This window comes from Strix aluco, chromosome 13 (assembly GCF_031877795.1).
Source record: "Strix aluco isolate bStrAlu1 chromosome 13, bStrAlu1.hap1, whole genome shotgun sequence".
Classification (NCBI taxonomy): domain Eukaryota; kingdom Metazoa; phylum Chordata; class Aves; order Strigiformes; family Strigidae; genus Strix; species Strix aluco.
In genome coordinates, this window is record NC_133943.1 from 13885205 (window position 1) to 13912587 (window position 27383).

At 36.1% G+C, this 27383-nt stretch overlaps 1 protein-coding gene across 3 annotated transcripts in view; it reads left to right on the top strand.

The window, feature by feature from the left end:
• The window catches only part of GABRA1 (gamma-aminobutyric acid type A receptor subunit alpha1), a 48510-nt gene that overhangs the window by 5669 nt on the left and 15458 nt on the right, over positions 1-27383 (top strand). For all 3 annotated transcript variants that reach the window (XM_074838992.1, XM_074838990.1, XM_074838991.1), the window contains exons 2-6: positions 1593-1680; positions 5451-5563; positions 15486-15553; positions 21211-21431; positions 23086-23168. In XM_074838992.1, coding sequence (XP_074695093.1) covers positions 1607-1680; positions 5451-5563; positions 15486-15553; positions 21211-21431; positions 23086-23168 — 559 coding nt within the window. In that variant the 5' untranslated portion in view covers positions 1593-1606. The remainder of the gene's footprint in view (positions 1-1592; positions 1681-5450; positions 5564-15485; positions 15554-21210; positions 21432-23085; positions 23169-27383) is intronic.

Sequence of the window (27383 nt, forward strand, 5' to 3'; positions counted from 1 at the left end):
AACATTTGCCTTTTCCAGCTGCAAGAAACTTTCCTTCTGCAGGATTTATAGTGCCTGTATGGGTTTAATGAAGCCGGGGGTGCTGGTGCTGGTGGTGGGGGGGGTGTCGAGCGTGGAGCTCAACAGATCAAGATAGTTCAGAATAATTCACTTTCTGTCCTTTATCCCGAGGAGCCTTTTGCAAAGGCAGAAGTTGGCAGGACCGGGAGAAGGCAATTTTTGAAGCCACAGATGTTGCCTTTCCCTTTGTAAGGGGGCTGATCACAGGGCAAGTTAAGATGCAGCCTGGTCCCTGAAGATCTTTATCCACGCTTTCCTGCCACATCCAGCTCCTTCCTATCCAGTTAGATTAGCTCAGCCCCACTCAACGCTTATCTGCCCATCATTTGGCTATAAACGCATTAATTATATCTCATTGCTTACATACCGCTTTGTAATGATATTTTATTGATTTAAATTGTCCCTGAGAGTGTGCAGTGAAATGGGGTAGCTTTACTTAAAGGTACAACAACATTTCCATGTACAGTGCTTCATTTTCTCAGGCATTTAAAAAACTCCACTAACTGGGCGAAAATATAGGCTTCATATTTCGTTGCTCTTGTTTAATGTAATGAATATTAAAAATCGACTGGATTCCAGCACACAGTATATAGATATGTAAAGGGACCTGCAGCATCTCCTGGGCAATCAATTGAATTTGGAACACCGATTCTACAAATATCAGCTAACTTTGTATTTTATGGTTTATTAGAAAGCAAAAGAAACCTGAGCTGTGTTACTTTTTACTCAAAGGTAAACTGAGAGTAACTCGGAGAAGTCTGGACAGAGGACAGGAGACATTTGGAGAGGAGGAGAAGGATGCTAATGCAAAAACATTTCCTAGCAGCAGTCAGACACTGGTAGAGATTTAGGAGATGGTGTGTAGGTTGTCAGCACATGGTTTGATTATGAATCGTCCCCTTTAGCCCAACGAAAATATTAGTGTGCATATGTAGCAGCAGATCACAGAGTCAGAATCTGATCATTTTACTCCTTCTCTGATGCTAATATTTCAGGGAAGAGGAGAATAGTAGTATCTGTAGAAGAAAGTTGCTTCCATCACATCACATCAAAGCAAAGCAGTGGCTGTGGGAGAAGCACCGCTCTCCTCAGTCACACTACCACACACTGACACCTTCCAAGGGGTTTGGGAGGATTCAGGCTGGTTCAAGTCAAACAAAAACCAGTTACACTTGGTTCTCTGGAAATGTTATGGAGATGCCTTTTTCAACACAGGAGGAAACTGAGTAAGAATTGCCACAGAATTGGGGGACAGGAGCTTTAACTCATAATTGTTTTTGTTAAAGTTCAAGAATAAGGCAAACAAGAATACACCCTTACTGCAACATAAATCCCACCCTAAGCCTCTGTGTCTAAAAGTAGAAGGTAAACAGGAAAACAGCCAAGGCCGTGCTCCCTTATTCTGAATGACATGAGCATTGTGAGGTCGTTGCCTGACATAAAATTATTCTGCAAAGTTTCCAAAATCAGACATTTTTTTTCCACAATACCTGTTTTAATGTAGAGAATGTTGATGATTATTTTCCTTCCAGTTTCAGAGCCCACCATGAAGAGAGTCCTGGTGCTTTGTGACTGCCTGTGGGCCTGGAGCCTCCTTCTGAATGCATTGACTGAAAGAAGGTGGGGAGATATTTTTTAATGCACCAACATATTTTAGGAACCTTTAATTCAATATAGCAGCATAAGACAAATACTGCATGGGCTGCACTACTACTAAGTGTATTGGGGGAAGTTAATCCCTGTTCAAATCCCAGCTAAATCTAGCTAAGGGAATTTGTTTGCATAACATCTTTTTTTCAATATTATGAAGAAAAAAAACCCCAAAGCTTTCTGAAACAAATTGAAACTAAACTACCTCTTAAACACCTGTGCAATCCTTTCTACTCTGATGTAATGACTGCTCAGAAGTACAGGTTTCTTTAGAGGAAAAAAAAAAAGTGTAATTAAGTTTTTTTTAAATCTCATTTAAGTGCTGTTTAGTAACTTTATTGTCCCTGGAAGCAGAGGCAAAACTTTCACTTCTTCATTGGTCAGGATTGCGTCCTAACTTAGTAGCTGTTTTTGCAAATCCAAAGTAGACATTCTTGGTGAAGGCAGGCTGCTTGGATGAAGAAGAATTTGTAAGCTCAAACCCCTTAACAGTTTATGGTTGAAAGACTGTGCTGCACTGAATGTTTATTGAATATATGTAGAAATCATAAGCTAAAAATAGGATTAGCATTAAGAACAATTTGTAATCATACACCACCTCATCTAACAACTAGTAGGTTAACTAAAGACTATAAAGCAGTTTGGAGTATCCTTGAAGTACTCTCTGCAATTCAGAATTCGGTAAAGGTGTTTAAGAAGACTCACAGATATATTTCTGTGTTTTAAAAATAATTATTAATGTCCTATCAATAATGCTACTTAATGACCAAATAGCAGTAGAAATTTTGTATTGTCAGTAGTGATCCCTAAAAGATGTTTTTGTGCCTTGATCTCCACAGTGTCCCCTTATGCATCCGCAGCTCTAGATAAACTTATCTGCTGGCTACCTTGAAGATTTTAAATAGAGTGGAGTGGGCAAAGGGCAAAGGTTCATCTGTACAAGCATTTCCTCTAAAAAAAAGGAAAAGAATAGAAGTGGGTGATTCACATAACACTTGCTGTATTCAATAAACATGACATTTTAGAAGCAATACCTTTATTTTGATAATAAGAAAGGTGAGATTTGAAGTATTCATGAAGTACTTCATCTAGCCTAGCTAGAGAATTTTATGAGTACACGTTTATTATATAGATATGTGTACATATATATGTATACCTATATTTATTATATCTATAATATATACATGTGCATTCTTATAGTGGGAATTAAAATGCATTGGACTAGTGTTTAAAAATTATATGGTCTGTCACTATTATAATGACCTGTAGATGGAGTTAGTGCACAGTTTTTTATTATACCGTGGTTTAACATGAAAACACAATCGCATACAGTCACTTTTTCCTCAAAATGTACACACCTTACATGAAATATACCTGTTTCGAAAACCATTTTGTCATAGTAACTTTCCTTGCCTTTTCTTCTGAAGTGCTGTTAATCCTTTATGATAAAAAACAATTGCTGAATTAGATAAAGTGTCTGTGATACAGACACAGTCTTTCCATATCATTCTTCTTGTCATAAAAAAACAGCATTAGGACTATTTTAATATGTGTGCTTTGAATGAAAAATCACAATCCCTCTGGACTTACAGTATACTTCTTATGTACACAAATGTTCAGATTCTTCCTGTTGTGACCTTACGTCAGTTAAAACCAGCCCTAACGGTGCTTTTTACCTCTGATAAAATGGTGGGAAGAACAGGTAAGGGTACTGACAAATGCGACACCCAGCATGGAAGCGGTGTATTGGATTGCATCCTTTCTGACTGCACTGCCACTAGTCCATCTTTCTGACGCCTCTTCTGCAAACATACTCATTTATTTACTACTAAAATTTCTGAAGTGTTTTTATATCCTTTTGCCACCTTAATCCTGATGACCTTCTGCTATCCTTGAGAGATGTATGTACAGCAGCTTGTTTACTGACAATGAGTGTTAATATAAAATTTAATCCAGTGAAAAGTCCTGTGTTGCAATTCTACCTAAGGCGTATGAGGAATGATCCTTTGAAAGATAATGCTCACTGGAGGCAGCAGGAGAACTTGTTCTTTGGTAACATATAGGAAGCATAAAAGAAAAGAATATTAATGTCTGTGACTTAAAATTTGACTGTAAGTATGAAAAATAAATATAAATTGACCTATTTTTTTATGAAGTTAAATTATATGATATGGCTAGAGGAAATTTATAGTATTTTTTAAAACTGTTAGAGATTTTGTCTTCTTCATTAGAAATGGTGATTGATATGCATTAAAAAACCCTGAAAATTGTTCTCTACAAAGTCACATCCTATTGAAATAAAACAAAAGTTAGTAAAGCTTCTATGAGTGTCAATTCTGAGACTCATTTAAATTTGTAGTGTTATGTATTCAAACCTGTAATGCAAAATAACTTGCCAAGCATTTCCAGAGTGCCTATATTCAGGGTATCTTTTCTCCTTCTCTCTGATTTGATCCAAGTGGAATATACGTGTGGGATACATGAAGGATGTTTGACTGATACAGTTTACAGAAAATAATTTTGCAGGTATTCTAATAGAACCAAATCATTTCATGTAACAGTATATTCCTCATAAAACGGTCTGCGCTGGTTAGAGCAGGAACAACTGGCAGAGCTCTGAGACACGCATATAACCAGCTGCCCAGTGGAAGAATCACTTCTGTGACTAGACCTGATCCTAACAAAAGTTTTTGGCACGGCACTGTTTATTCAGTTCAGTAGCAACGTATGTGACAAAACGATGTTTTGGAAACCACTGTTTTTGCTTTTAGTCATGATGACTACACATGTTTATAATGGAAGTCTTCCCAGCAATGAATGAAAAAATGATACTGGGTTTGGCTTTAAGACAACTGTAATCTATGATTAAGGGAATCATCTATGACAGGGTATTTGGTAAAGGTTTCAGATTTAAGAAAAAGGTTGATTCTGATGTTATCTACAGCAGGCGCTAAGCCCAAGGATTTCATTCTGATTTGTATTGGTGGAAGTAAGATTTTGGTAGCTGAGTTCAAAGAGCTTAATTTTATCCTTGTTCAAGTAAAATTGCAGGACCTTTGGCTGAGTTAGAGATGCACATTAAGGATCTACAAGCGAAGCTTTATAGACATGAGAGATTTCCATATCAACAGATGGTTTTGTTACACTTTTGTAAGGAAATGTTGGAGGTATTCCTCCAAACCTAATTGGTAAAGGAAAATGGGAAATTTAAAATAAAGCAAAATTATATATTGATCTATGAAAATGCACATTCACTTGATTTCGTTCTATGTTTGTAAAGAAGACATCTCTATTTTATGTTTTATCTTTGTTTTAGCATTTATTTTCAGTACTTGTGTCAGTGTTCTAAATTACTGTATCTTCCTTTGTATGCAAACCCTTTGTAACTATTATGAATTAAACACATTATCTTTTGCTGACAAATGAACCTTTTACTGAGAAACACACATATTAGAACATTATAACAACTAATGAATAATGAGATAAACATTAAGGAACTAACGTTCTGTTTGCTCACTGTCTATAGAGAGGCTCTGATTTTCTATGATTTTACAAAAAATGTACAATTTAAAAAAAATATTTAAGTGAAAGCACCCTATAAAGCACTACAGTCTTGTTTTATGGAGGAGACTTTGTGACCATAAACCAGTATAAGCAAGATTAAACAGATTTTGGAATTACTGTTTTGTAAGGTTAATGGTGGATTGCTGTTTTTCAGTGTTAACTGTTCTGTATTTCAGCTACGGACAAACCTCATCACAAGATGAACTTAAAGACAACACCACAGTATTTACCAGAATATTGGATCGTCTGCTGGATGGTTATGATAACCGCTTGAGACCAGGACTGGGAGGTGTGTTGTATTATAATTTTCAAGGTTACATGTTAGATAAAAATCAGTTAAAACAATGTTATTTTTTCATTATATACTTGTTTTAATTCTGTTTCTATACACACATAAAATAATGCTGATGTGTAATCCATTTTTAAAAATCCATTTAAGAAAAAACGCCATGCCTTCTCTGCCTTTCACACACTCGGCTTTCTCACACTTATACACAAAAGAAGAAGAAAATGGTTCGCAATTCAAGAAGACCTCTGAATACGTATTAAAACTTTAAATATATGAAGACTAAAAGATAATAAAATATGACTTGTGACCTGACAAATGACAAGTTTTCGAATCAGGCCTAAACAGCACACCTATCTATGACGACCTTCATAACAGGATTTGGTTTTAAAAGTGAAAGCGTCAATCAACCTTAGTCATAAAAGTCTCAGAGAAGTTTATAAGATTGTTTTTCTACTTTGGTACATCAGGATTTGTTTCTATAACATCTTGTCTTCACAGCTTGGTAAAAATGTCTTTATTCTGCTCTTGGTGCTGAATCCATAAAAAAGGTATAAAAACACATAGCAATTACATCTTTATAAAAACTTTGTTACAAAGCCTAGTCTTCATCAGCATCCCTACGTTTACTCTTTGATTTTTTCTACTGTTACACAATCCCAAAACTGGATCTTAAAAGCTCGTCATTCACAAACGTGAAAGGTCTAAACATACAAGCACAAATCTGTTGTTTCCAGTGCATGGAAAGGTTGGTTTTACTTCCTTCAGATGTCTTTTCTTTTTCTTTTTTTTTTTTGGACTCCTCAGGTAAAATAAAACAAAGCAACCCACCCCACAAATATTAGTTCAACCTGTTTTCATATAGTAGCTCTCAGAGGAACTGCATTATAAGAAGAACAGGGTATTACCTTAAGAGATCTTATACCATCTCCTGCAGATGAAATGGAAGGTAATTAAGAGTAAGCTTATTCTGGGGTTTGAAGCTACCATCTTGCAACGGTTCTTGAATTGTGAGCCAACTTCTTCAATGGTTTGACTTCACTGACTTCAAGGAATGGCTAAAGAAAAAATTCCGTTTATAAAGTATTAACTAACGTGTTTAAAAATGGGTTGGTCTGTACATTTTTTGGGTGCAATTTCAAATAATACACAACAAAATAAGAATCACTTTTTATCTACCAGTTCTTTTTGCCTGCTTACTTGTAACCCTTGGACTAGCGTAGAAACAAATGCTCCTTAATCTTTGATTAATGCAACTGTACAGTTCAGTCAGCTACTATATCACAGTAAATAAACATAGCAGAGAAGGCAATAAATAAATGAAACTCTGTAAACTGTAGAGTCTGGTACATGTCTACAAGAAGAATCTGAGCATACGATGATTTCTTATATGAGTTTTGTAGCTATTATGCTTTGTTTAACATTTACTAGAAGAGCAAACAAAGGGAGATGCAGGGAAAGGATTTTCTCTCATTCTCTGGATTGCAATTTAGAGAACTAAGCACATCAGTATAGAGTCTTATGTATATATGTTTATATATATATGTGTCTGAAGCAATACTTCAAGGGTGTAGCGGGAGAACAGGTCTGCTACCTCATGAAAGGATCATCCAGCCAGTTAAAACTGACTCCTGACAGAAAGACTGTTTAATGTAACTGCTTCTATAGGAGGAAATGAGTCTCTTCACAAACTTCAATAGCCATTTGCATCACTATCCATTAAAAGCAAAAATGAGTGAAGCACGGGAAATATGGGGTGAAGGGAAGGCAGGATTGGAGTAGTTTCTTTAACCAAGGGTTAGAGAAGTTTAAATAATCTTTGCATCCCTCCTTTTTTGAATTGCAATGCATGCTTCTGCCTGTAGCCAAGAACCTAGAAGATTACAATTTTCTTGTTGCTCCATACATTATAGTTTCACGGTGTCAGTTCAGCAGAGTAAATTTATTTTATCTGTTATATTTATCAGCTTTGAATACTAGAACTAAGAGTACCAGGACTTTTAAAAAATCCCATATCTGATGAAATTGTGGGCAGTAAACCAACGTTTAAAATCAGATATAGTAGTTTTACTATTTTGACTGTTGAATAACACTTTATTCAAAAGACAAAATAGATTTCAAAAACTGGGGACAAACATCTAGGCCAACGTTTTCAATTCTGGTACCAATTTATAATAACGGGTTTGCTCAGAAATTTTGAAATTCACCTCTGCAGAACCTTCTTCCTGAGATATCTAAATATGAGCTAAGAACCTCAAGATGACTCAGTTTTGACACATTTGATTTAGACACTTGGTATAATGGGGAAATGTATTCCAAAATGTTCCATATGTAAAAATATCCAGTGAGAAATCTAAATCAATATATGCAATATAGCACGGGTTTTGGAGTTGGAAGTTCAATAGCCTTCAATTATATCATGATCTGTTACTGGAAATTTTAAAGAAGAGCAGGAGTTTCATTATTCTTCCCAACATCAGCGATGGCTTCTTATTAAATATTGCAATCAGAACATAATTTTTATCAAAAGAGAAAGTTAAGAAAGCTACCAATATAACATCATTTTTAGATATACAGAATTAGGTCTAAAACTCATTCATTCTGTATCAGCTGTGATGTAGCTATTGGAGAATGTAAGAGACCAGACACCCTCATACATACATGTTATGTTGATAAATTTTACACTGTTAGGCACAACGTAAGTCTGTGTACCGCTGATTACATTATAGCACTCTTCCAATTATCCAAAACTGTCTGTCCTTTCTATGCCTTCTGCGAAACAGTAGATGAAGTAAAACATTGCATGGTACAGTTACTTTCTTGTACGGAAAGGGACATATTGCAGAAAACTCTCTGCTTATCCCTGTACGACCTTTCCTTCTGTAGTGCAGTTTTTCAAATATATACACCTACAGGAAACAGAATTCTGTGCATGAACAGAATCAGAAAAGAGAACCAATTTCTCTCTTTCTCACCTATGGAAGAAAAGGTAGATGATGGAGTTTCTTCAGTCAGTTTATTTGTTTCTCCTTCCTTGTGTTTATATGTACGCATGAAGAATTCAGTGACAAAAAGGTACATGTACTGAAAAATTGTAATGAATTGTGAAAGAGGTTTGATCTTGCTCTACTCATTTATAGGAGGAATTTCCCCCTTTTTGAAATAAATGCCATGATCTGCCTCTATCCCAAGTTTGCAAACTTCCTATTAGTGTGGTGAACAGTTTCATTGCTTGGTAGAAATATCCTGGTGAGGCCCATGAGGCACCATGAAGCCAGGAACAAGCTCCTGGAGAGATACATTGTTGGAGCTGTACTCTATATTCATTGGAGAGCCAGGTTAAGAGGTGGAGCATTAAGATAATGAAACATTTAGAGGTGCTAAATTTTGAATCACTCTTTCAGAATGCATGGAGTCATTGCTAGATTAATATTAAGACCTCCCTTTCCTTTTTTTATATCTTCTTTTGAGGTATCACCTCAAAAGGAAAACTAAAAACCACATATACTCCATAAAGAGTATGGGAATGAAAATTATTATTTGTCACATAACCCATTAAGGCCATATCTGAAATTAAGTGAGCAGCTCTGAGCATTTTGCTGTTAAACAAAGAAGGAATTCTTTCTCATTAACAAGAATATAAAAATATGGAGTAGGTCACCCATGGGGAAAAATTATAGTGATTGAATATGCTCATTATTTAAAAAATAGCATTGTGGCTAAAATTAATCTGATTTTCCTTTAAAAGAAACACACAGCACTCTGTTATGCATTGGCACATTTGCACCTCTTATGAATAATTATTGATATAAATTATGTTATTTAGATGTTTGCCTCCTTCATATGTGGGCCTAGTCACTTAGTCAGACATTGCTAGGAAATAGCATCTGTTGTACCCATCCATAAACATGGACAAATAACTACATTTACAGTTATTTATGCCTGGAAAATAGAACTTTCAAAATGAATGTAAAAACGTTCTGAATCACACTAGAGGACACCTACTAACTCTATGAGAGGATAATAATTTACAAAAAGCAAGGAGGAGGAATTGCAGAGAGTAACATTGAAGCTGAAAAAGAGGAAATCATGTTAGACATTAAGGGAAAAAATAAACAGTGAAGTCATTTAGGTAATAGCATAATTTCCTGTGGGAACTATCTAGATCCTAGAACTAGAGGTGATCAAAAATAGGCTAAATAATAAAGACGCTGTTCTCTTTTCAAATACACCATCATGAACAAAACAAAGGATCAGATAGTGCTGTGAAAAAGTCAAATTTAAGGAGGAAAATTCACCTCAATGTTTGGTGACCTCTCCTAGTAAACAACTATATCTAGAGCCTGAGTTTAAAAGTATTGAAAAGCAACAAAAAATGGTGGGAAAAGTAAGTTCATTAGATAAATGGATACACCATTGCCTTTTGATCTGGGTTGTCTTCATGTGGGGAATAGAGATGAGCCCTGGGATGCCACCATGGCAGATTTGGAGTGCCACGGTGGAAAGAGACAGGGCTTGATCAGGGCAGGTTGGTTGTACTTGGTGCTGGGATTCATTAACGTGAAATAGGTGCAGCTACAGATTTTTTAAGACTATCGCCTTTGCAGTGAACACATCCCCTCTCTAAAACTAAAGGATATCACATGATCTGTGACTTTTTAACTTAGAATAATTGTAAATGTGTTTTAGCCCTTTGAGAGGGATTTTGTAGTGGAAAGGTTGTTTAATACAGAACTAAGAACAAGAATGGGTTTGATCAGGCAGACCAGAATCTTCCTAAATGAAATTTGCTTTTATAGTTGGGTCAAATGCCCATTAGATCATCTCAAGTAGATTATCAACATTACTTCAGCATTGAACAGAATTATACTTGGTTTATGCTATCAGTAAAAGCTATCAGTTGATCTCTCCTGTGTACTGTTTATCAAAATTGCACGTGACTGTCCTCCTTAAGTGGAATGTCGGACCATCTCGGGCAATTCATTACTTCCACAGCGTGCTTATATTTAAAGTGACGGAAAATAAACCTGACAGTATTATGTTAATTAGGTTTTAAAATTCAGTTTTATGAGATCATTATCTAAAAATATATGATAAGCTTACGTCTTTGTGATTGAGGTCCCAATGGAAATTGTTGGAACTCATATCTAAGCTAACTTAGAGTTTAGGGAAAATATGGTTTCGTATGTAGGTGTAATAAAAATTTAGTTAAACCTAAATGTTTCTACTCTAAATGAAAAGAGTCCTATACTGGACCCCTACACATAATTCTGTAAGTAAAGAAGGACTAGATGCTATACTTAACTCTGTAAAAACTGAAAGGGCTGATTTTGGTCTTTTTTCCACTGTAGGCACCACATTGATGTAAAGGCAACTGTAAAAAGCCATAGAAGTTCCTAGGGAAATTGATTTAATACAACAGTAGGGAGATAGGGAGGATATGAGCAGCTTTGAGCTGTTAATTGGCATGTGGAGAACTGCCATGACACTGCACAGCTCTGAGTAAACCCTTCATAGCAGCACAAACTACAGCTGGGTAATCACGGGACAGCTTACTGTTCTCCCTTTTGGTCTCTACTCTTACAGAAGCAGCAGCACAAAATTCTTATGGGTGTATTTGTTGTGGTTTTTCAATCAAAATACTTCATAGGATGCAGCCAGGATGATGAGTCTACATGACTTTTTTTAGTAATAATAGTGTACTCTATACAGACATCTAAACTCCTTTCATTCAAAACCGTAGGAAAAGTCTTCTCCATTTTAATAATTATAGCACACGCTTACAGAAGACATGCAGGAGGAACTAGTGCATTACCGAACAAGATGGATTTAATTTAAAGCACCAAAATGCAATTCAAATAAGCCTTGTGCTTAAATACTGGCAGGTCAGAAAGGGAAATAGTTAATATATAGTTTTCTATGATAAATAGGCTTATTTCCTGCTGTTTAAATAAATCTGTATTTCTTATTTTGTTCTCGATTTGTAATCCAATCACAATTCTAGCAATAATGAGCTCCCTGGGAGTTTAAATCAAAATATTTATTGTTACTAATTTTGAGAGTTTACGTTAGTCTAGCATCATTAGCAAATCGCAGTGGTTGTAAACAGTAAAATTACAGTAGTTGGCGTTGACTGGTGCTTTTATAGCTATATGTGGATCAATTGCCTGAGGCTGTGTTCCAGAGTGTCTAGGTGTGGTACAGTTGCTATTTTGCTGATCAGTAACTGCTTGGACCCTATGGTTGCCTTATAGTAAAACTAGAAAGTCATTAATAAATTCCTTGTGTTTTTTTACTGGAACTTTTGTCCTAGTTTCAGCTGGGGTTGAACCATGAGAGTGTTCTACAGATATCCCTACAGTACTTAGTCCTGGTTCATGAGATGGATGTTATAGTCAAGAGACATGGTTAACATGTCTTTGCGATGGATGGGTTTATCCTCAGCATTCCAGTCAGCTCCTGACTTGAGCTTGTTTTGTTCAATGACTTAGAATTTTCTCTAGTTCTTAGGGATATTGTCAAGGTTTTGAATACAGTGCAGTATTTGAGGTTCCTGAAAAATGCATTCTGAGCATTTGAAGCACAGTTTAAGCCTTCCCATGGTAATCAAGCTTCTAACTGAACATAGTTAACCTTGATTCTAAATATATATCCCTACTGTATGAGTAAACACATGTCCTGTGCAGGAGTGACTCACAACTTCTGAAGCTGTTAACAAAGCACAGTTGAGTCATCTAATTAGTAAAACAGTAAACAAAAATTTCAAAACTTCCATATGGCTTTAGAGGGCCTAATCTTATTCTGTGCATTCATACACACTTTTTCATTGGTCTTGAAAATGAGGTACATATCAAAGAAAAAAGAAATCAGTTGATGGTGTGTACAGTGGTTTTATCTGGATTTGAAGAGATCTGGGATTAGATGCTCTGCAAAAGTGTAATCAGTATGAAGATAACACAATCTCTTGTGAGTTTGTAATCTGAATTTTCTATTATTATTTATGACTTACCACTTAAATTATCTTCAATGTTATATAGAAATGAAAGGCATCACTCATTTTCCCACTCCCTTGGAAATATTCCATCTTACTGACAAAGCCTTTAACTTCCATTCTGTGTCCTCAAAGTGATTTTCTTAAGCCTCGACCTCTCTACTATGACCATGTCTCCCAAAACTAGAATTCAGAATACCACTACATGATATGTCGCTGATTCAAAGAGCATATTCTGTTTGTGCAAGGTAAATCAGTTAGCTATATTATTAAATAGAGGCTCACTCAGAGCTGGTACTTGAGTTTACACCATTAAGGGATGAATGTATTGTGCTTGAAGAGCTTCTAGCATCCTCTGGCTCCTAATGACACAAGTGGAAGTGCCTCAGTGGAAAGGAGATGGAGAGATGGGGAGCCAGGATGAAAGATCTTTAAAAGAGTAATTTGAATTTCACTTTTTGAGATGTAAAAAATAGGTTTCATGACGATACTAGTTTTTCAGTCTTAAGAAAAGGTGATTCAGTAGCTGGAACTTAAAGAATACATTGAGCACCATTTTACTGGACCTTGTGAAATCTCCATCTTCTTTTTCTGCCAGCTGTTTCATACAAGACCATAGCCTCTTGAACTTTTGTGAAAGTGATGGGCTGAAGAAGAGAATACTCTTCTTCCAAGCCAAGTAATTTCTGGACAACCATATTCTTTTTCCAGTAATAGAAGGTTACATTTTCACTGTGAACTTCTTTAAGTCCAGAGCCTATTAGATGTCAAAAGAATACTTAAATTTAAGGTGGTTGAAAAGCCCGTAAACAATAAGGTCACACATTAATTTCACTGAAGAGCCAAGGAGGAAATATCACCTATCCAGTGCTTTTGTCAATAGTCACTGTAGTTTGTACACATCTCAGTAACAGACAATTCAGCCACATCATAGCATTTTACTTTCTGTGATTATGAATACTACACTGAAAATTTCATCCTTTAACTTTTTTAATGAGTCCTGGAGATTAGTTTTGCTACCGCCTAATTTTTGCATTAACATGCTAACAGAATACAAGTGTCATTCAGTGCATTACTAGAATGACAGTAGAATCAGATCTAATATTACATCTTGATTATCGCTGCCTCACAAAAGGAGATATTGTATATATATAAAACATTTATATTAAACTGCTTACGTTTATATATATTTAGAAGTTGTATACTTTTTTGAATGAAAGACCTGTATGTACGTTGTAGAACACTGATGCTCATTAGAACTTTTGCATCAGTTACAGAAGTGTGTATTTTTACTGGCTGCTTAACCTTGATTTCTTATTTCACTTCTCTTCTGTCAGAACTTTCTTGTCAGATGGAACAAATCATATATAAACAGTCCAAAGCCTTTTGAAATTAGAGGGTTGTATTAAATTAGGGTTTTAATTATTTTACAATATTTAAATAACATTATAGATAGCTACATATATATGTTTCTCAGTCTTAGGAAAATTTTTGCCTACTGCATGACTTTTGCTTACTACGCATGTACTTTTCTGTTAGCCACTTTCTCTAGGATTACTTTTAATATTCCAAATTTCTCAATTTATTTCTTTTTTGAAATTTATTTGGGAAATGTATCACTCCTTCCACATCTAAAATTTCTACCCAAAACCCCATGCTGGCTTGTATAGCACTACAGTAAATGTATTCAGACTTACATCACTATAAATTCTGAAAGCTTATGGGGTTAGCTCCACTCAACACTGGATTTATGCCTCCAGGTGGTGTTACTCCCTGCAGCTATATTTAAATCAACAGAGTTATTTTGATATATGCCATCCTGGGTGAATATTTTGTGATGTGTGGCCTAGAAAATACCACTATGTTCAGAAGTGACTGATACTCTGTGTGTGTGTGTATGTGTAGAGGGGAGGAGAGGAAGGGGGGAGGTTAAGTTTACGTGTTTCTCAAAGTGACTTTGAACAGTAGATCTGCAGAAGCCAGAGGTTTGTCTCTTTCTGGAGATCAGCACCATTTTAGGTGTCTCAAACTCAGCATTTGTGGCTACTAAAATCATTAGATTCTTCTGAAGTGGCCAAGAACATTATGCCATGGAGCAAATTTACATCCTTGGAGTTACAGAGAAGTCTAGCTGTATAGTATAGCATATACATATAACTTGTGTTATGTACGTGTTACAGATTTCTGAGTTATTATTTATACTAATCTATCATTGAGGCCTATAAAACAAATTTGGTAGTTTAAAGGAAATCTAATGTTAATGCCCGTATCAATTTAAAAAGGAAGCTAAAACATTTACAAACTATAACATTTATACATAAGTCAAAAATTGTCATAGAAAAGTTTAGCTGATACTTATTTGGAAAAGTTTCAGCTGCTTTTTGTTTATTGCAGTTAAAGGTAATGCCGCCATTTTTAAGTCATGCCAATAAAATATTGTTATGTTTTTATACACTGTAATGTATTCTCTTTTTCTTCCATGTTCCTGTGTCTCAACACAAGATACATAATTCATAAGCCCAGGGTTAATTATTAGAGACCTCCATTCAGCTTGCCCAGAAACACTGAGTACCCAGTCAGACTTTTGAGTACTGTGTAAAATATTCAGCACTGTTTATATTGTCAGACAAGAAGATTTATTAGTCAAAGAGTGAAAAGATTTACACGCCAGCGGAACTATGACTGCTGTACTGTGGCATCACAAGCCGTGTCTCAAAAAGTTCTGTGGAAACACTAATAAAAAAATTGTTGCTGACAATATTCACTGTGAAATTATATCTAGAAGCAGTAAATTATCAGGATCATATTGTAGACCATTTTTAGAACGGCTAATCAAAACCAATAATTTTTCTATTTATTGTGAGAATTGGTAGTGGTTAGATCTAATGAAGACTGTTGATAGACACTCACTGTCCTAATTTCCTGCTTCATCAGAGCGTGTAACTGAAGTGAAGACTGACATCTTCGTCACCAGTTTTGGGCCTGTTTCAGACCATGATATGGTAAGTGATGTCATATATTTCTACAGCACCCATTTTCTCTCGTCTTTTTAATTTGGAGGATGAAAGAACTATGCAATAACCTATTTACTCCTTTTAAGGTTGGGCTTTTTTTAAACCCTTGATTCCAAAATGCTGTCAGCTATTATGTGCAACCATTCCTGCTAGCTGTGACTGCATTTAAGTGCCCTGAAATTAGCAGCCTCAGTGACTTTAATAACGTGTTTTAACAGACCTTATATTTGCTACATAATATATTATGAAATACATTAGAGTTTGGATCTGTATTCTTCTGAGAATGATTGTTCAGGTCCTTGCTGACACATCACTGATCCAATTTGCCAAAAAAGATCATCATCTTAAAATGCAATTAACACTTATGCCTACAGTGTGATATCCATACAGTCTAACCTGTATTTTTCTATTAAAAGCTACTGATCAATGGGAAGTGACTTTCCTAGATCTTGGCTTCTGAAAGAGAAGAGAAGATTAATGAGAGAATTAGTGTCACTTCTTTATGGAATGAATATTAAAATCAAATTGCAGGATAACTGCAGGGGATGGAGAAGTTCAGAAAACTGAACGAAGATGTTGTGAGCCCTGGTCTTAAGAGATATTAAAAATTGTGTAAAAATACGGATAAGGAACTTTAATTTTACATATAAATGAGGTCTTCACAGGTAGGTTGCTACTGACAGGGAACACCTGGTCTGCAGCTACTAGTATCTTCTGGATCCTGTTTTAGGATGAGTGCTGGAAACATCCTCATTAATTTAAATGAAGAAAATAAAACAGTTCAGCCTTGCAGCTGGCTACATTTAGCTAAATACATTCACCAAAAGAAAGAAGGAAAAAAAAAAAGAAAAAATTATGACAGAAAGGGAAACATTTCTTACCACAAAACTGTCAGTTGTTTAATTTGAACTAAAACTGTAGACAAGCCTTAAACATCAGGTTATTACAAGTTTCTGACTACTCAAAACAATGTTAAAGGATGCAATAACAGAGAAAGTAACTTTTATAAGATAGTTTATTTTCCTAAATGAACTTTATGCACAGACACCATATTCCTGATTGCTTGGAAAATAGCATTTATAAAACTACAGTCAAATTTATAATTGCAGCTGATGCCATGGTATTTAAATGAGAAAGAATAACTTGGGCAGCACAGACTTTTTGACCAGTCACTCTGCTGAGAAGACCTACAATAGAAGGATAATCCATGGAAATAGCTAAACTGGTGACTTGTCTCCTCAGCACGTATATACAATACTGTCTTAAGTACTATATACACCATGAAGAAGAATTAAAAAAAAATCATTCAATGACTTCTGCTTTTTTGTTCTATGATAATCTTGTGAAATTACAGTATCTACTTACTACTCTAAATTAGACATTAAAAGAGAGGAAATTCCCTGGATTAAAGATTGGTAGAAACCACTGACATGCACTATTTGTATTCTGGTAGTTGGTTCAGCAAAACACTTCTTGCTTTCTCATTTCTGTCTCGAAGTAGGTAACCAATCACCACTGGACAAACAGAAAACTTCAAACCTGTCTTCTTGGGACAGCTCTTTTGTTAATTTCCTGAAAATTAACATAATTTAAAGTATTGGGCTGAACATAGATGCTTGTGGGAAATGACCAAAAGAAGAGTGATAGATATATGTGGGTGAACGTATGCTTTGCCTTAATATTTATTGGAGTTGTTTTCTATAATTCAGCTGGCTAAACTATTGTTTTCTCTGTTGATTCAGGTTCACTAGAAAACTCCAGTAATGAATGCCAGTCTAATAAACAAATGGATATGGATGCTTTCCTACATGTAGACATAAATTTAGAGTAACTGATAGGCCTGCTGAATTACTTGAGATTATATAAAGTTTGGACTTCAGCATCTACTTATACTTTGTCGTTTCAGGTGATTTAATTATTAAGTAGAAGGTAAAACTAATTTGACATTCCTAGGACAAACTGATACTTGTACAGGATTTGGATTTTAAGGAAGAATAAAATACTGAAGCCAAAAATAATCTACTTTCAGAAATAGGAATAGGTATATTTGAAAAAAAAATTATTGAATTCAGCTATAACTCAGTAGAGCTGAATTACTACACCATAAGCAATCACTACCTACAAAAAGAGATCTCAGAAATAATTAAAAAAACATACATACCACATTGGCTCCTGATTTTTACTTAGTTAAACGGGAGAAAGAATTAATCAGTCTCTTAATAAATTGTGTGATGAAGAAACACACAGGCAGGTGTTCATGTGTTTTGAAAACTAAGAAATTACAGAAAAGTATTTAGTGTAAAACTCCTACTCACCTCCCCTAACAAGTAATGTGTGTGCAGCCTACTCATGCTAACTCTTTTGCTTAAGGAAGTAAGTGTGAAATCAAAGCCAGAGAAAGAAACAGAAAATAAAGAGCTTACCAGAATGTAAAGTTTATATTAATTTCAATGTACACTTAGTGCGAAGTCCTCTGTGCATACTACAGGTTGGCTGTAGACACCATCATTTGAGGGCTACCCCAGATTTGCTCCAGTGAGCAGATTTACAGTAAGTGTAGACTGGATTGTGGGATTTGGTTACCAGGAGGCCTCACAAGCAGCTGTGTTGGCACACTGAGGGAACGACGCACTGCTGTCTGAGCCCAGGACTGATGGCTGGGAACTGGCAGTGAGCTATTCCAGCTGACGCCATATGTTATGAAACTACAGCTACAGTGAGACATCAGCATACCTAGACCATCTGTTTGCAGGAATCCAGTGAGGCAGTTATATAGATAGTAGGCTGATATATCAGGGAGTACATGGTGTTCCTACCCACTCTCAATATACTCTTTTAAGAGCACAGACATAACCTGTTATTCTATAAAGAGAATGTCTTGGCTTGTTCTTAAACTTGTGAATAAAGTTAAACAGGAGAAAAGCACTTTTTTAAAAAAAATCTTTTTTTGGGAAGAACTGTGGAGGTTTTCAGGCATGCTCTCAGATGATGGATTGAACTAATCAACAGATAACTGGCTATTTTCACATGACTCATTTTGTGAAATTTCTGATGTATATTAATATATGAAGCATTTTAAAATTAACTTTTTTCATAAAGACAGAAATTTTTGTTTTCTAGTAAACCTTCATTCCCACTGTTTTTGTACTGTAAGCTCTTCGGGAACAAATTTCAGTCTTACTACCTTCCTGTACAGCACTTTGTCTGATATAGACCACAGTGTGGTCTACTCTGTGAATAAACAGTCTCCAGGAAGAGATATCAGATGAGTAAGTTAGAGAACATTTAAGTCAAAGTGTTATAAATATTCAGTACCATACAACTTACTGCCAGAGTGCAGATAGGTATCTTCTTTCTTTATCTGCACACTAAGGAATGAAGAGTCTCCATTGTGGAGAATTTATTCTGAATTTCATCTTGCTCATACATTTGCACATAGACCACTGCTTTAGCACATGGTTTAGAGGAAATCCTTCTGTTCCCTTTTTCTGTGTGGCACCATCCTGTAGAAGAAAGCCCTAATCAGAGTATCTGATGACTTGATCTTAAAGATCAGCTGACTGTCAGGATTCATTTGGGGAGAATTATTGTACATGTTAAAATCAGTAGTGAAAGCTAAAGAGTTGAGAAATCTCAGCTGAAATGAATTCATCCTATGTGGTGCAGTGGCTTGGGATAAAGAAAGATTCAGTCTGTGCCAGGCATGACCTGTCAGCTACTTTTTAATTGAGTTTTATCTTGTACTGTCAAGTCCCTTATCAAATCTCTCAGACTCCTTGTTCTTTTCCAGCATAAGAACCTTGTGTTCATATAAAGTGAAGAACCAGACTCCCTTCTCTCAACCTGTACCACCTCCCACTCACCTCCTTCTATGCAGTTGAATGAGATAAAAAGGGAATGGCTTACATGCACACTGAAATGATGTCACCTTCTGGGCATGTCTTTTACCTTTCCCATATGTGCAGGACGAAATTTTCTTTGGAGCTAGTAAAATATGAAGGAAATCCAGTATTTTAATGCCATCTACTGCCTTTTAAAACCTCCTTCTCTCCTACTCTTCTGCACACATGGGGCAAGATTCTGCGCACAGTTCAACCTAAGGCCCTGACCCAGCAACATTCTGAAGCAAGTAGTTGGCTATAAGGCACAACTGCTGTCACTGGAGCTGAAGAAATCCAGGCTGCAACAGCTCACTGAGCGCATGATTTAAAAAATGGAAATACAATTAAGTATGCACCAAAATGATTCACAGGTGTGGGATGTAAATAAAAAACCCAACAACCCAAAAAAACCAAAACCCAAACAAACCAAAAGTAAGAACACCCCATGGAACTACAACATTTCCATGTCCACAAGAAATTTATTTAGGCATTTCATGCCCTAAAACCAGGAAAAACACACCACCAGTAAGAATTACCATTCTTACTTGGTGATAGTTGTAAAAGGAATAAACAGTTCACAACTGCTTACCTTGTATGGAGTGTTGCCATTTGTTAAAACAAAAATCACAAGTCTAAGGGACTCTGCCGCAGAGATATTTTAAATACTTGTTCCAGAATGTTTCTCTTTACTAACATATTCCTTGGGGCAGCTCTTTTCCTTATAGCTGTGTGTGCCTTCACGCATCGGGATTTCCTTTATTTCAGGATTTGCCATCTCCATTGGCAGGAGATCTCAGCAAAGGTTCAGTTTCTCAGCCAATTTAGGGTAATTTTGAATGTGTTTGGATAGCTAGCTTTTGACATTTATCACAATATCATAGTCATGAATGATGGAAGGGGCAGGATAATCCCATACTGAACTTCCATGTCAGAGTGGAATTTTTCCCTGGGAAAATACTATACTATACTGCATCCACAGGAGTTTTTCACATTTTAACCCCACGTACATCTATATTTTATGTAAAATACTCCAACATATTTTTACTGATTTCACCCTCTCCCTCTTAACTTTGTTTCTGTTGCTTTGTAACAAATAATCCTTTCATTTCATAGTGAATGTTGGTTATTTTGATTCTCCCTATGTACACTGAGTCAGCCACCGCATCTCTTCCCTGTTGGCCCAATCCTTGCATAACCAAACTGTAATCCTTGATTCAAAGCTGTCCTCGACTTGTGCGCTCTGTAGTCCAGTGATTTGGCCCAATGAGCCGTTCCATGTCTCATAAATCAGACCACATAATTTTAGTGAACTGTGAACTTTTTGCAGGTTAACTACATGTTTATGCTAATGCTAAACTTAGAACAAAAGGCTCTAGTAAGACCCTGTCTCATCAGGCTTGTTTAATTGTAAGAGACATATTCTTCCTGTGCTACACATACTGGCTACATATCTACAGCTTCAAATTACAATTTTATGGAAGGTGAAAGAAAAGTGTGAAAAGGGTGAATTATTTTGTTCCCACTATATTATTCTTGTCTAACTTTTGATATACATTAATTTTGTTGAACACAGTAATGATAACGTAACTGTTTAATAACCAGCTTTGGGTACATTGGGAGTAATATAGAGAATAAACATTCTGATAATTGCTAATTTCATTAACAGTCATCTTGCTTTTAGGGAATGGTAAGAATAACTTTTCAAGTTCTCATATTGCAACGTATGGCATCATAAGTGTTTCCCTTTTTTCTGAATTCATGTAGGAATACACTATAGATGTATTTTTTCGCCAAAGCTGGAAAGATGAGAGATTAAAATTCAAAGGACCTATGACTGTTCTCCGGTTAAATAATTTAATGGCCAGCAAAATTTGGACACCTGATACCTTTTTTCACAATGGAAAGAAGTCAGTGGCTCATAATATGACGATGCCAAACAAACTATTACGAATTACAGAGGATGGGACATTGCTATACACAATGAGGTGAGCCCTAAAATATTGTATCCTTCATTTAGTTTGACAGTTTAACTTGTTAAAGCATCGTATTTTCCAAACAGGTAACAGGTTCCTTTGTGAGCATAATTTGATTCCTGCTTAGTAATTATTTTCACCATAGGCCATGGAATGATGGACAAACTGAGGCATTTGCAGTGTTTATTTTTTTCCCCTCCTGCTGTGCTACTTTTGCACTCCCTGGATGTGTCTTAATGCTTGATTTTAAAAAGGTGCCTACAGTATTAGGAAACCATCAGTTTACAGAGGACCTTAATTTGGAGTTGCTTTCAAGGATTCCATCAGCAAAGTATAATAAAACCTGAAAGTTTAATATAATCTAGACTACTAAATCATATAAAAGGGTCTTTAATCTTTGGAACCTATAGAAAGTGGATTCTAAGAACTAACAGATGCATACAGAATTCATTGCCCTTTCTTCATCTTTCTTCTGCCTGGGAATATAGAGCATAACAGTCTAAAACCAGACATTTCTTATTCCATTCATAACAAGAAAAACAATTCACCAGAGCATTTGGAAAGTTAGGAGAAAAAACTATTTTTGTGCTGGCATCACTCTTACTGGAAATATATTATTCTCTTCATGGATAACTGAACTTTAGCTATCCAGTTGTCAGTAGAGGAGTTAAATAAATCCTTTTGAAATAACGATGGTACACAGTCATGGAAACATTCTGGATTAAAAGACTGCAAATTAAACAATGAAAAAAAATGGTATGTTGTCTCTCTAGAGCTACACATCCCCTGTTTATGTCTCCCACGGAATCAAACAAGGTATAAAGTGATTCTGTTGACTTAGTGTCTGGATGGATAGCTTCATACATAGGTGAACGCTGAGTTTTCTTTTAACAATTTTAAAGATGTTTTTAAGAGCAGTACAAGTACTTGGAGAAAACAAAGTCTCCAGGCTTTTGGGAGCCTGTCAAATATGTTCAATTTATTCTGCAGCATCTTTCAAGACTGCCTAGGCTAGGGTAGAATCTGCTTGGCTGGTAGTTATACAAGTCCAGGTCAATTTTTCTTGTCTTCCTAAATGCTTGGCTGTTAGGGATTTAATCCACAAGAACACTATCTTGGCAGCACATTGTTCACATATGTCTCTTTTTTTGACCATAACCATTTCTATTTGTTCACCTTTGCAAGTGCCTTAATGCAATCTTCTGCCTAGTATTCAAGTATTGTTGTTCAATCCTTGCTGATGTGTGGTATGTGACTGTTTCTAGTTTATTTAATCTCTTTTATTGAGAAACATGTTTGCACCCAAGCTGATAGCAATGAAATGGTTTCAGCAAATGTCTGAACATCCAGAGTGGGCCGATTTAATGATGGCAGCAAGGAAGCAATTTCAGTTGCTAATAGATTTTAATCCTCATGCCAAGTTAGAAGTCTGAGCATGTCTCTGCTGTACAGTGAAACATGGTAGAGGGGCAGAGCCAGTCGCACTGCTGTGTCTACACATGCCAGTCAGCACCCCCAGCCAGACAATTCAGGTCCCGTTCTAGCTGCTAATTAATCACATAACAGATATTATGCTATACTTATTCTATGTGTCTTAATAGAAGTCTATTTGCTATTTCTATGAAACTAGAATAAATGTGTCCTTTTGCTCATTAATCCATTATAGATTGACTGTGAGAGCAGAATGTCCAATGCATTTAGAAGACTTTCCTATGGATGCACATGCTTGCCCCTTGAAATTTGGAAGCTGTAAGTTTATTTTAAATTGAGGTTTCTCCGTTTTTAGGCCACTTTACAAAAGTATTTTGCAACTGAGAAAACCTCAAGGTTTTAATTTTGTGTATTTTTCACTTTTTTGGCAGGGTTGTATTTTTATTCTTATATATATTTATATTTAATATAATAAACCTCTTATGTGTGTCTTAAATATCCTCCAATGTCATGCCTGGACATTCACAAAAGAGAAAAATGTCTGCTCTAAACATCTAGAGAAGTAGTTTGTCACATAGAAAATGTTGTTAATCTTATAGTTGCTTTATTTTGATAAGACCCAAAATTAACATTAGAGAAAAGTAATACAGATCATGGATAACTGAATTGGTTTAGGTGAAAATAATTCCCCTACCATAGTGTTGGCATGTTTAGAATAAAATTTTGCCTAAGATTATATAATATTCATATTACAGTCATGCAACATTTCTAGAAGTGAAAAATCTCACAAATCTCCATATAGAGCCTGACACTGGACAAGTGAAATGTAATTGAAATCAGTGACAACGCTTTCTGTGAATTGAGAATTTCCCCCTAAACTTTAATTTGAATAGCAACCAACCTGACACTGATACACTTAGCTAAACATAATATTTTTTAAAATTATGTATAGCCTCCCTTCAACTCTTTAAGTACAGAAAAAAAAAAAAAAAAAAGAAAATGTTCAGAGCTGGTTTACTCTGGTTGGTTCAACACAAACAAGGAAGACAAAATGTATGGAAGATGCAATAGTGTACAAATTGTTTCCTCAATGGCTATTTTTTTCTAGTAGAAATGGGTCGTTTCACTGATAATGGGTACTTAGTGTCTTGATCAATTTTATAAGTCAACAAACAGAACACCCAATTCATTCTTCACATGGTACCAGACAAGGTGATAATTTACTTTGGGCTGAATAGCTCTATGTTTACCATGAGAAAGGACTGATGTTTTGTCTTTAAAGAGCTACTAGCCTCCTAGATAAGATTTAGAGAACAAAAAGCTCATACAAACTTGGAGTATAACTGACAAGAATAGGTTACTCCTTCTCTTACAGGCTTCCAATAAATCTTTCCAAATGTCCTGTGAAACAGAAGGGGGTGGGGGGAAGCCTTCCTCCAGATAATAACAGGGCAAATAGCTGCAGTAGGTTCTTGATTAATAATAGGAGATCTGTGCACCTGAGATCCCAGTTAGATCAGGAGTGGTCGCAGGATTGAATTACTTTTGAAAGGCACATTAAAGTGTTTATGCCAGCTGAATACTGGATCTGGGAGGTGGCAAGATGGCTAACGTGCATAAAAACTGCTACTGCAAAGTTAAACCATCAACAGTTTTTGAACTAATGTGAACTACTTGATTGAGCTTTTATAGATTTGATAAGACACCTATCACCACATCTGTGCATCACTGAGCCACAGCCTAAGCACCAGACACTCCATAGTCTGAACAATAGTTCCCATTTTTTTTCCTACACTGAGTTCTTTCTGGTCCGCTGTGTCCCAGATTAGTGTACTCTTGGTTCACAAAGTGCATGACTTTCCAGATTACTAAGGATCTTGCCTTGATTAATTGTCTAAGAGATGCGGAAATTATGAATGAAAAGGGATGGATAACATGGATTTGAATAAACCCAGAACCACACCACAAGGGAAAAACAAGATAGCAAGAACACATGAGAGTGTATCTGCATATCTTTTATATTTAAATTGGTTTCCTTTTTATCCTGCAAAAAAAATTATCATAATATACATAATTTTCTTAAATGAACAAAAAAAAGATCAGTGATTTTCTGATTGAAAGACCATTTCTTACACTGAAGTCAGAGATAACTGACATTCTAAGATCAGAGTGCAGGCATGGTCTGTCATGTTTTACAGACTATTTTCTTTATTTTTTTGTTTTGAACACTAACTGGCTATTATGCCAACTGTCCTAAACAGGACCTAGCAAAACAAGTAACTCCAAATGCTGGGAAGGGCCATGAGACCAAATCAAGGAGTTTTCAGGGAAACTTCGCATTCCCCTACTAAATTCAGGTGAGCTTCTAATCTGGGGACCTCATGGGGAGGAATTCCTTCTGTAACACGGTTTTACTGCAAATGCTGCATGGGGAATTCACTGTCCAGAACAGGGCCTTAAAGATGGACCTCTCCCCTCCTCTTCATCAGATTATATGTCATAATTATCAGATTACAGAATATTTGTCTCAATGCTGAGTTACTGATATAAACAGAAATATCTCCCATAGGACAAATGGCTGGACCCAAGCAAGATATAAAAATGGGACTTGCCATTATACATAGCAAAATAACAGCTCTTATATTTAATTGCAACTTTTTCAGTGGGAATCATATTTAAATACATTTAGAACATTTCTGTCAAACAACTACAGCAATTCTTTATCATTGTCTTAATGGACTGAAAAATTTACTGAAAAATACATTTAATTGTCATGAAAGCCATGCTTTAAATGCAGACTACAATATTATACCTAGTAGCTCCCCAAGATAGTGTTTGCCCAGCCCTGTTTGTTTTGGATTAAGTTGGATAAGAGTTTTTCCATGTCCTCCACCATTACAGATCACTTGTTGAAGCTGGATTCAGAAAAGCTTCGTATTGACGGAGTTGCGTATCTCCTATGGACTCTGTCCACACTGTAGAGGCTGAAAAATGTTTGACCCAGCTCCAAGGCTAAAGTGATTTGCCAAAATAGCAGCTTAAACTAGAGGTTATTCCAATGTAAATTCAATGTGACAAATGCTAAAGAGATTGTGCAACAACAAAGCGCCATATGTTGACAAAACAAAATCAGAAAGGCACATGCTGTCCTCAACTCTTACCACAAAAATCTGTCAGTTTAAAACTCCAGCCACTTTGAAAAGCAGCAGTGATAGGAGCAAAAGGCTGTGTTGCTACTTATGCAGTATCTGATTTGGAAGCTGAGGACTGAAGCTGAACAGAGCACTGAATCTGGCAGTTACAGGGCAGGGCAAGCTCATTTCCAGCACTGACGAGTGTACTCCCTTCCCTGCAACCCAATCCAGTGGTTCTCAGCAGCTCAGGAAATCAGTCCTCTCTCTTCCAAACTACTCTCAGGCTCCAGAACAAGTAAAATGATTGAAAATTATTATTATTATTGCCACTCTTTCTTTATGTGACCAGATTAGCAAGCCAATTCTTGTACTTACTGTGGCCATAATTTTTAAGGTCAGAATTATTAAGATGTAGATTTGCATTTACCATTGATTCCAAAAAGCTATGTATATGTTACAGTGCTTGGGGAATATGAAGTCTGAGAGTAAAAGCACCCTTTGGCTTCAATAACGAAGGATCAAATACCATGTAATTAATTTACCAGTGCACTCCAGCCAACACCACCTCTTCAGTTACTGTTATCTCTTACACTGATAAGATAAAATTACTAACTCACAAATTAGGTCAAGTGAATCAGATTCCTCCTTTTCCTTTCCTGCTTGCCAGTCCTGAAAAAAGGGAAAATCTCATCCTATAGGTAGGACTCTAGTGTCACTTTAGATGCCCTGAGATGTCCTATCTGGCTTCCAGCTGCCTTTGGTGGATGCAAGCTTTATATAGGTTCTGATTGCACATTCAGTCCCATACGTGTCTTACTCTTAGGTGTGAAGAATGACACTAGATGCCTCTATGTAGACAACTAACTCCCACCCTAAGTGCTCAGAGTGAGAGCTGTCAGACTCCAGACTACGCAAAATGACAGAAGAATTTTACAATGGGACTAAGATTAAAAATATTTAGATATAGTTTGATTCCTGAAATAACACAAATAACATACTAATAACAGCACAAAACACCTAGATGGCACATGTAGGATACTACTGAATTATCTGTGTAACATACAAGATTATTCAGGTTTGGAGAGCCCACAGTGTTTTTCTTTTGCTTTGTTCAAGACTCAAATAAATGTGAACTTGAGAGTGAGCATTTCCCAGAAACAACCAAAGCAAAAAAAAATAGATTTATTCAGATTTAAACTCACTTAAGCCTAGACAGCCTCTGAAATATCTGCTATGCCTGTTTTACAGAGCAAGGAGCGTGCGAGAGGGGAATAACTAAATGGAGAGCTCTAGCCAGGCCAATGATGAGATCACTGAAGCCACACTGGGAATTTTCTTACAGTGGCCCAGACAACACCACACTATGACAAATTGAAAAGACTGGGGCTCCTCTTTCTTG